Here is a 12,220-nt window from a genome sequence, read left to right on the forward strand (position 1 = left end):
AGTATCACTAAGCTAATCATCTACCATTTTCCCCTTCCCAACTGCAGTATTACCAGTGTGCATTAGTAAAATAATTTCACTCCCATTATTCCAGAAACAATGGTACTGTACTGATAGTACAGTACTTAGTAGTACTGAGATCAAAACGTGAACTATTTGATGGTGAGATATTCTAGTCAAAGTATTTTATTCAATTATTTGGCCATTGGATTAAAAGTTAAATAATAGTTATCAGGAGAGTTTTATTTTTAGAGGAACTAAATGACCTCATTAATTATTATCTTCTCCAAGATCTCTAAAACAGATGAATTATATATCCAGCAAAGTCCACATCTGGATTGTGACGTTACAGAGACATTCCTCAGTAGAGTACTTAACTAATTATGAAATAATTTTACTATTGCATACTGGAAACGCAAACAACCCATCGCATTGCACTGTATGAGAAGAAGCCAAGCTATGCAGGAGCCAAACTGTTCAACATTCTTCAAGGCCAAGTGGCTTAAAGGCAAGAATGGCTTCTACAAAAACATTTTATTCTTTTGAAGAATTTACAAACTGGAGGAATGATGAATCTTAGTATAACCAATGGTTTCTTCATTGTATGTCCTCTTTGTCAACCAAAGTGTATTTTAGTTTAATAACACATCTTCGAAATGCTAATTCTGTTACTCTACGCACATGAATAAAGACTTTGTCTTTTTTCTATAATTTTAGATGCCACTGAAACTGTTTACAGCCCTTACTACTCATTTAGCTTTTAAACAGGTCTCTAACTGTGTCTATTCATTAACTGTATAAGAGCTGGCTGTAATGAAATCTCCCTGAGCCTTATCTCATAAGAATAATGTTAAATCTCAAACATTTTACACTCATAAGAGTGTAAAATGTTTGTACAACCAAAAATAATTTTGGTTGTACAATTATGGGAGGCATCTCATTTTAAAGACACAAAATGCAACACACAGTTTATATTATAGTTTTCCTTGTAAGATGTATAGTTATTATAATATGTAAACAATGAAGTATAAAATTTTGAATATGTTTTATTTAACTGGAACGAATAAAAATATTGAAAAACTAAAAGACATTGGGAAAAAGTATAAAAGTGTTTGAAATTATATATTGGTCTTGTGGGGTTAAAATAAGGGTGGTCTGCCAGTACAGCCAGCTCGTAATTTTTAGCAGTGCTTTATGGTAAAATTTTGGACATGTTCATTGGTCAATGAGTTATAAATAAATGTATAATTTATCAAACATATCGCTGCATTAATTTCCTAAATATTGTGTTAGACACATACTTCACATTTAAACCTGATCTGTTATCATGAACAAACAAGATGTTAAGGAAGTATCATCTGTGCAGCTTAATTGAAATATTCTGTACATATTTCTGTGAAATTACAATTATTAAATTTAGCTATCAAAATATTTTAATTACATAGTTCTAACTTAATAGTACAGGTATTTGATACAAATAATTAAGATATGATATTTGTTCTAGTCCAACTGTACATATTGTATGCAGATGGAGATGCAAGGATGGTTTGATAGTTTGAGTGGAGTGGTGCATATCAAGGTTATTTTAAGTTAGTAGCATCTCTTGACATAATTAACACCAGTCTTTTGCCATATTGTATTATTATTCTGTGTTCAGCATTAGTCTCTTTCCAGCCAGCTTTTTTATACAGAAGGTTAGGTGGTTATCTGATGCAATTGAATCTATGAAGTAGGAAAATTTTGGGTGGTAGTGTTGAAATCATATGTCTTTCAATTTTGTAATCGCAAACCTTTCGTATTCGTGATGGAAACAGACATTTTTAGGCCACCAAAGATGATTTTACTGTTTTTAGTCTGTTTGAAAAAGTGTTAGAAAATCTTGTTATTACTTTAATTATTTGGGAATCATCTGACTTATGCCAATGAAACAAAAGGTAAACGCAACGTAATAATAAAGTATTACTGAAAATTTATATAAATTCGGCTAAAAGATACTACTAACTTGAAAACAATCTAGATAGGCATCAGTGCGCTCATGCCTTTGATTTTGGATAGAATTATCAATCTGTCCTCACAACATACACAAAGTACAATAAATTATTATACAATATTGAATATAGTGTTTGTGTGTATAGTACCTTGAGAAATAATGTGACTGGAGTATATTAACATGTCTTATTTTGTTGCAGTGAGTGTATCGCTTACGTGGACTCCCCAAAAGACCTTTTCATGAAGAACGTTGTTAGTGTGGTGCTATAAGTGCGTTTGTTGGTTTGTCGCGGTCAATGCTCATTTTTTTATATTTGAAAAGTATTTTATTTAAATTTCTAATATAATTTATCTTTAGGTAAAAATATAAATATATATATATGCAAAAGTAAATATATATATAATTATAATAAAAATGGGTGTTAGCAGCACACGGTGTCATGTCATGTTGTTACAGATAGGTTCTATTGCATTGTTAAGAAGGAATGTTTATTTACTCCCTTATCGGAGAGCTTGTTGTACTGTTGATAATTTGCATAATTTGTTGTGCTTTCAGTTTTCAAACTCTGCCACACCACAGCTTAGTCATTTTCAATAAATTTTATTGCTTTGTCTCAAAAAGAAACTGCCAAAGTGCAAATACTTTTCAGTGCTGCTGGAATTTTAATACTGATCTTCAAGTAGAAAGCATTGTAAAAAAAGAACATGTAGATTTAGATTTAGCTTTTAAGTATAATAAAGAATACAATTTTGTAAGGAGAAATTTTTATACGCTATTTATTTGCATTAGGAAATTGTACAAATTTACATAGATTTGCTATGCTTGTATATAAATATTTCAATCTTTATAAAATTATATCACTTGTTTAACTTGTCCTACAAAGATGTTAACATTTATTGATTTAAATTTAAAATGCCAAGTTTGTAAAATTAAATATTTTTAGATAGTTGGGCAAAATATAAAATATGATTTTCTAGTAACGAGCCAGATGAACTTAAAGAAAATTAGTTACCTTTTGTTATTTATTTCAAATGATAACCTTTTACTATCACCTGATTTTTTGTATACATATTTTTAGATAGTAAAATCAAATTCACTATTATTTGTATTATTTTTACTTCTTAACTTATCCTAAAATTGAAGCTAGTATCCAACCTTGACAGACGTAATGTATTATATTTCAATTTTGTTTAGTGTAAAGAATAAAAACACACTTTTCTTTATTTAAGATGATGATTATTAAGCAATAATGGCAATATAAAGAAGTTAAATTATATTTATTCTGAATTACTTATTAATTGCAATAATTACATGAAATTAATATACTGTATAAGTTACAATAACAGTATTTAAATATATAAATAACTTCAGAGTTATTATTATATTTAAGTGATTACTGTGTGTATATGCCACTGGTTATTTCATATATTTATTTTTGACATGGAAATAATTCTCAATAATTGCAAATTCAAAATTTTGTAAATTACTAAAGTTGGTATTTTAGTAAGAATAGTAACAGAACAAATACATTTCCCTACTTAGAAAAATGTTGGTTCATTAAAACCTGAAATTCAACACAGCTGCACAATACCAACTCGACACTATCAAGACCCGGGAAAAGAGCGTGCTTACACTTAAAAGAAAAAGTGAAAACATGATATGACGTACTGCCCAAAATTTTATCTTGATTTTAATTTTGAATAATTTTAAAGCTGTCTAATTATTATTATTATTACTTACATAATCAGATTTCTATCATTCAACTTTTCGTGTCTATTTGAACCTTATGTTATATTATAATAAACACTTCTATTAAACATGTGAAAATAACACAAACTACAAATCTGCATAAGGTCTTACAACAAAAAGTACACTGGAAATCACTCGAAGTTTAGTCATGGTCACCACCTTTAGATAAAACTATCTATCACAGAATACTACCCCAACCAAGACAAAAACTTGGAAATTATCTAAAAAACGTTTTACTTTAACATTTCCTTAGATCTTCAGCTAATTTTCTTCTCTCATTGTCCTCTACACAGGAGCACATTGATGGCACGGTTTGGACCCGGTGTTGACGAGATTCTTTGTGCAGAGATTTGTCATTACATAGTTACAGATAATGTCATTATTAATTATGGTTGTGAGATGTCTCATATTAACCTATACAATACATTCAGTATAACACTGTCTCCTACACAGGGCCAGACTGATGGCACGGTTTTGGTCCAGTGTTGGCGAGTTTCTTTGTGCAAAGATTGTCCTTTCAAAAGTTTAAGATAGTGTCATTATTAATTATGATTGTGAGATGCCTCATATTAACCTATATATTACATGGGAGTATAAAACCATATAGTGTAAACCTTGAGATGATCAAACCAGAATGGTAGGAATATTTACCTGAGGATTAATCTGACAAATTGTAAAGAAACACACATGGAATATATGTGAAATTATTTACTATATATTACAATTATATAATACAATATACAAAATGTTTGCTGAAACGAATTTTGTTTGTTCTGTTGAGTACAATCATTGAATGAGAATGACTAAGTTCCACATAAAATACATAGGTTGAATGAACAACTATCCCACCATTATTCATATAAAAATTGAAACAATTTCAATTGAAGGTTATCTGTTATGAATAGTAAATGCAAATGAAGAAAAGTAATACTTTTACAGAATAATGCCCAATATTTCAAATGTTTTATTTATCGAAATCTCTAACTTTGAAAGTATTTTTACTCAGATTTAAATCAATAAGACTATTATAAAAAGCTCATGGAATGTATCATTATTTTAAATTGTATAAATTTTGCTGGTATTTATAAGCACCAATTCTTTATTAAATAATTTAATTCAATTTATACACAGTTTATCCTACCAGTTTACCCATTCCATTAGCTGATCTTGGGTTACCATCACCGTTTGATTTTATTTCGACACTCAGATTTGATGAAATGTGCCTTTAATAGTTACACTTTGCATTGACTTTTTATCCTCTACTCACGCTATGTTACCTAACACTTGTGTACTTTAACATAATTCTCAATAATCATGAGAGTTTTTTTATATATATAAGATGATTCAAAATTTGAAAAATATATTATTCTAAAAATTCTTAACGTAGTCCTTAGTATGACATCATGCTACTATTTCCAGAGCTATACATATTTACAGCTACACAATTTTAATGCTGTATCTCATGTATAATTCAAGTAAGCAGTACGGTAGCTCCTAACAATTCATACATTTTGTAATGTGAAGACGACTTGCACACATTGGTTCAATCTTGTGGGATAGTAATTTATGGAGTTGTGCTACAATAAAACACGTTATTGGTCTGTTATTTATAAATACAGCAACAGGTAACTTAACATGCTTAGTCCAGTGACACACCTAGCTACTACCACAATGACTTTACTAGGTGCTGCGTGAAGGTACTAAATGCTGTGAATCAAACCTATTTTACAAGTTTACTGTCTACGTCTTACACAACAAAATCTATTTAATTCTGTAAGTTGTTGATTTTCCATTTAACAAGTGAATAATGTGTATATTTACCTCTTATGATAAGTTTTTAATGATTTTAATGAATGTATTCAATGATATTATGAATAAGTAAATGCCTATTATTTTTTTTGTTTGGGTACGGGAAGTGAACTAGTAAAAATTGTCTATCCTTATCAACAATGTTGCGGTTAATTATTTTTAGCAGACTGTGATAAAAACGCTGCAATTATGACCATACTCAATAAAATTAACTTAAAAACAAAATCGACCACAGTAGTATTCACACTAATGTTTTCCCCATTCATTGAGCTGTTGGATCAGCTTAACCAGGTTTGTAAACAGCAGAAATGTTTCTTCAACTGGTTTGCCTTTGATATGAATATTTAAATTATAACTATTATTTATTACATAATTTCTATATTATATTGTTTATATATGTATGATAAAAATAGTAATAAAGCACACTCCTCTACCCACTTAAACAGTAAGAATTTGTTAAAAACGTTTTATTAAATTTTAATTTTCTTCATTTATATTTTTATAATTTGGAAATTAGTACAAGGATTATTTTAAATTTAAATTACAGCTGGATTCACCCTGCATTTTCCTTCCAGTGTAAAACAGCGCTTTTACTCGTCTACGATAGGTATCTTATTTGTTTGAAGCAATTAGATATCTGACGTACATCAAAACTTAATTTTTAATAGAATATATTGTATTCTTTACAGAGTTATTAATGTTAAACATCCATTTTAAATAGAAATTTGTAATAATAAGTTTTTTACCTGAACCAACAAAAATACAATATATTCAACTGACTCAATCAGATTATACATGATTACGACATACAAACTTAATTAGGATGTAATATTAGTTAACATAACATATTTTTTACATTAAGTTTTTCCATGATTTTCATATACTTCACTTTGAACATTGTGTTTGTTATTTCATTAATGTGTAATAGCCACTTCTTTTTTATTAAATATTTTATTAATATTTAAATAATGTGATGTAAACTACTAACACAATGCAATAGATTTACTTTTAAGAACCAATCATGAATTAAATTCTGTTGATAATCAATATCTTAATAATACTCCTTTTTATATCTCTTTGTTGAGGTAAAACAGAATTGCTTCATAATTGAACTATTATTAATTAATTAGATTGATTAAGGAAACAGTCCATTATACCTGACAAGAATCATACATTATACTCATCACACTCCTGTCTTTCATCTCCATCTTAAGAATATCTTTGTCTGTAGCATAGTTAAAAGTTCATAATATGTAAATTGCTATTGTACAAATTATAAGCAAATCTGTCAGAGGTCATATGTATCATGTCATAATGCATTCAGTTGAAAATACAACACGTAACTTACACTTTATTTTGCAACTTTTAACTTGTACACATTTTATAATAATGTGACTATTGCATTAACTACACTTACACGAATTACAATATATACAATTAATTTGATAATTTTAATAGTAATATTATATATTATTACATCATAAACATTAAGTAAAATGTGATACTGAAAGTGCAAAATCTAGTACATATTTTTATTTTTCATCATAGTACACACTATAAAAATATAACAGGAATTATGTTCCATTTTCATTGTTTTACTGCACTTTCACAAAAATTGGTTGCAAAATGAATAGACAAGTAATGATGTATTAATCCACTTAAAATAATAATTCTACTCTGGTCATAGAATGTTTTTTAGTCAGTACATTAAAAGTTTGGTAGTAAAACTACAATATCTATATCAACCATTCAAAATACATGAATCATTATTTTATTAGTGCCAGAGAATTGAAACTTTTAAATATTTTACATTTAGAAGTCCTATTATAACTCTATTAAGTTTAAACAAAAAAATCACTCCTTGGTAAAATAAAAATAGAAAATAGTATTTATTAGCATCTGCATTTATTTAACACGTTTATTTGAAAAACTTCATCTAAATTTGCCACTGATGTCCTTGTTAGTCATAGTTTGACATAGCTTTAAAACTCGCAGTATTGTTAAGTGCAATTATAATTATTGATTTATTATTATTGTTTTACTTCTGGAAGGAGAGTGTAAGAAATCTGATTCGGCCATCAATGTGTGTAATTTTAACAATATCAATTTTATTTGGTAGTGATAAGCTTCATAACAAGAGCTAGCAGCTTTATTAAAAAGTAAGAATTGTGCTCAAAAAGATTTTTGTTGGTGATTATAGTGTTTTGTTGAGTATAAGCAGGGTGTACATATAACAGTGTGTGGAACGTATCATATCATAAGTGAGCGTGTATTATATAAGTATATATATATAAATATATGTTGGCGATACTGTGTGCTGCGTCTCACCTAACCTGCTATGACTGAGAGGGCCTCATGTCCCGACAATATACAGTCTTAGGCTCTGCTGTACTTTAGTATGTATAAAGGCATTTATAAGTATTCAATAAAATAATTAAAGACATTTCTGAAATACAAGTTAGTTTATACTGACATTCCCTTCATCCTCTACATAATCATCACACATTTTTCTTCAATTTTACTGAATAATTGGATATGCATACGAAGAATAGACGGTACACTTATGTTCTCAAGTCTTAATTTCACAGACTTGTATGCCTCCCTCTCCACTCACAAAGAATATTTTTGCGTAGCTAGATTTTATATAGCCAAATGCCCATATGTTAACATGCAACAATAAATCCTCATTTTCACATTTATTTATTAAGCACAGATATGAAAAAATCATCAGTTAGCTATTGAAACATTCAATGTGTTTATATATGACAGAGTTAATTTGAGTTGTAAGTTGGCAACAATAAAGAGTTCACATTTCTGTAAAAACAAAAGTGAAGAAAATACATTAAGCCAAGCCACACCATTTTCTCGTTCATTTCGGTCCTGCTTGTAATCATATTTTATATTAATTGTTATATAATAAAACTGCTCCTCAAGACTATTTATTTTTATGACTTTGTTATTCTTATCACAGTTATAACATACCTTACATGAATATTATCCTTATTATCTCTACTAATAACATACAGTATGGAAAAATACCAAGAAACTAATTCTACTTTTTTTTATATTTTTTTTTAGCGTTGGGGTATTGGGGTGGATTCACAGATCCTCACACGTCAACCTGAGCTTATTGTGTGCCCCTTTGATGTTAGAGGGGTAAGCCTATCTTTGTGCCCTTAATTAGGCTAAGAAGCTTTTCCCCGATACTAGCATCTGGTTCGTCGCCTGGTTGTTTATCACCGAAAAGAGCCCTTCTCCTTTGCTCCCAGTCTCTCACAGTCCAGTATTATGTGTTTTGCAGTCTCTTCAGACTTATTGCAGAGTCTACACTCCGAGTACTTTATTTTAGTTTAGAGTGTCAAGTTTTCAAATAGGTCAAATCAGTGAATTTTCATTTACTTATATTTTTTGATAAACTGGTGTTTTAAAGCTTATAGAATGATAAACAATAAAATTGGCACCATAATTTACAATCCTAAACAATAAACGCTTTTTGTGATGTATATGTTAAATTGTATAGTATAAGAGTTTTGATTTTCACAAAATAATTTTGAATCTTCAAATAAAAAAATTTTAGTATTAGAATAAAACTGTTTTTTCCTAACAGAACATCTTACCAAGAGCTTTCACTGATTTCAAAATATTTATTTTTAGAAATAGGAAAATTTTATTACATGAGGCATGTAATTTTATAGAAAATTAATTTGCATATTAAACATCTGTTGAACCCCAGCTATGACAGCTTAGTATTGATCCTAAATACGAGGGGGTACCCAAAAAAAACCGGAATTATTTTATAAAAATTATATATTATCAAATTTTTTACAATACGACCTTATCTCCTTCAAAATAATCTCCATTACAACTAATACACTTGTCCAAACGGTATTTCCATTGATCAAAACATTTTTTGTAGTCATCTTTAGAAATGGCTGCAAGCTCGAGCTTCGTTTTTTTTTTTCTTAACCTCTTCAACGCTGTCAAATCGTTTACCTTTCAAGCCTCTTTTCATGTGTGGAAATAAAAAAAAGTCGCATGGAGCGAGGTCAGGCGAGTAAGGTGCGTGGGGCAGCGGAACCATGCCGTTTTTGGCTAAAAACTGCCTAACTGAGATGGCTGTGTGTGCCGGTGCGTTGTCGTGGTGGAAGAACCAGTCTCCAGTCTGCCACAAATCGGGTCTTTTCTGGCGAACACTGTTGCGCAATCTTCTTAAAATCTCCAAATAAAATGTTTGGTTGACAGTCTGACCTGGAGGAACAAACTCAGAATGAACAATGCCTTTCAATGCCTTTAGCATCAAAAAAGCAAATCAACATGGTTTTGATGTTTGATTTGACTTGCCGACATTTTTTTGGACGAGGTGAAGATGGCGACTTCCATTGGCTTGACTGTTGCTTCGTTTGTGGGTCATAACCATAGCACCATGACTCATCACCAGTAATTACCTTTTCCAGAAAATCGGGATCATTTTCGAGATGTTCTTTCAGAAGGCGGCAAGTTTCAACTCGATGTGCCTTTTGATGGTCAGTCAGAAGTCGAGGAACAAATTTGGCAGCAACCCTTTTCAGTCCTAAATCTCCTGTTAAAATTTGCTGAACCGAGCTCCAAGTTTACCCACTACTCTCTGATAGTTCCTCAATTGTCTGTCGAAGGTCGGTGAGCACAAGTTCACGAATTTTCTCAACATTTTCGTCCGTTCGAGAGGTTGATGGACGTCCAGAACGAGGTTTGTCTTCAATCGACATGTCGCCATTTTTAAATCGAGCGAACCACTCGTAGACCTGAGTTTTCCCCATAGCATCATGTTTGTAAGCTGTATTCAACATTAAAATAGTTTCTGCAGCATTTTTACCAAGTAAAAAACAAAATTTCACAGCTGCACGTTGTTCACTTAAACTTGCCATGACAAAAAACGAAACAAGAACAAAACAGGGTTAGCGAAAACAGTCACTACGAACGAACAGAATGCACTAGGACAACGGAACTGGGGTCACTGAGCTCGCAATGGGTTGCGCGACACACGCCTAGCGGCAGGAATGTGTACTACACGCTGCCGGCTGCCAGCAATACAATTCCGGTTACTTTTGGGTACCCCCTCGTATATGTTTTCAACAGGATGGAACAACACCCCATACTGCATGAAAAAGTACAGCAGTAGTTTGTGAAACGTTTGGAGCAGTAATATCTCATTTTGGTGAATTACCTTGACTAGCTTGTTCTTCTGACCTTAGTGAACAAGTATTTTTCATGTGGGTATATCTAAAAAACTATTTATTTAAGAACTGGACGGTGACCGTTCAAGAACTAAAGCAACCCATCATAGACAAAGTTGCCCCTATCAATGAGAACTATCGTATGTGCATAAATAACTTCAATCAACCTTTGCATCAATGCATTGAGGTAGTAAGAGGCTACCTGCCAAAGAAATGTTTAAAACATATCTGTAAAATTATTATGATGTGGAAAATAAAATGCATATGGTTGTATTTAGAGAAATACTTTACTTTTGTTTCCTTTGTTCCCACGTAGAATTTATCAATATTTGAAAAAGGGAATGTTGGATCTGGTCCACTCTTCCATATATTGTTATCATCTTATTTGGACTAATATTATATTTTGCATATAGGTTATGGTTAGGCATTACGTTGAGCACAAATTACCAGGTACAGAAAAAGTAAAAGGAAGTAGACTTTTGAAGTAGATATGGAGTATTAATATTTAACAGTTGTAACAACAAGTAGTAATCATTTCAAATGAAATCAAAGTATCAAAAAAGTACAATACTAATACAAATCACCAATAAAAACACTACAGATAATTTACAATTCACAACGCACTAATTACATCAGTGTCATCAGCTAATCACATAGTTGAAAGAAAAACCTCAACACAACTTCATAGCTGGAAGAAATCCTATTAATATTATAGGTTCGAAAGTTTTGAAAAAGTTTTTGAATATTTGTATTAGATGATCCATCACACAAAATTTAGTGAACAGGTTTATACGAAATTTGGCATGTATGATAATGAAACACGAGTTTTTATTCCAAAATACAACCTACATAACATTGTATTTACATGAATAAAATATATATGTCAAAGTGTCCTGAAAATAGTTGACAGTATCTAACTTCAACTACAGATAGTAGCAGTGACAAATGTAAACCAATTAGTTTATTTTGTATACTCAAAATTAGTTTCCTTTGAGATTGTGGGACAGTATATTAACAGTAGCAAAAACAGAGGGACTGAGCATCAATATGACTCAACAAACTATTCACTCTGTGACTGTAGTTTGAGGAAACAAATGAACACAGCGAGTCTGTAACTATTGCAAATGGAATCAGAAATACACCAGACACTAACTGCAATGTTTTTTACATAAACCCATTGATCAATTATTCGAAAATGGATCAGAAGCTTGGAATATCTTGCAGTTGTACCAGGAGTGTTAGGCATGACATTTAAAAAGGATATGTCTGTGTTTTCCCAGTAATTCACCAAGAAATTAAGTGCCAAGCCGCAGGCAACTGCTAGTAAATACTCATTAATTGATTTTCAGATATCAAAGTTGAAATTGCTTTGGCAAAGCTTAATAACTAAATTGAAAAGTTAGAGAAATAACTGCATACTATAATAGAGCCATATTGTTGTCAAATAGCCGACGATGCA

General features: G+C 30.7%; 1 protein-coding gene across 2 annotated transcripts in view; it reads left to right on the forward strand.

Moving 5' to 3' along the window:
* LOC124359254 (regulating synaptic membrane exocytosis protein 2) overlaps positions 1–8,005 on the forward strand; it is a 206,148-nt gene extending 198,143 nt beyond the window's left edge. For both annotated transcript variants that reach the window (XM_046811843.1, XM_046811844.1), the window contains one exon: positions 2,190–8,005. Coding sequence is in view for 1 of the 2 variants with exons in the window: in XM_046811844.1 (XP_046667800.1) it covers positions 2,190–2,192 (3 nt within the window). In the remaining variant the exon portion in view is untranslated. The remainder of the gene's footprint in view (positions 1–2,189) is intronic.
* The last annotated feature ends 4,215 nt before the right edge of the window (positions 8,006–12,220 follow it).

The sequence above is a fragment of the Homalodisca vitripennis genome, chromosome 4 (genome assembly GCF_021130785.1).
Source record: "Homalodisca vitripennis isolate AUS2020 chromosome 4, UT_GWSS_2.1, whole genome shotgun sequence".
Lineage (NCBI taxonomy): Eukaryota > Metazoa > Arthropoda > Insecta > Hemiptera > Cicadellidae > Homalodisca > Homalodisca vitripennis.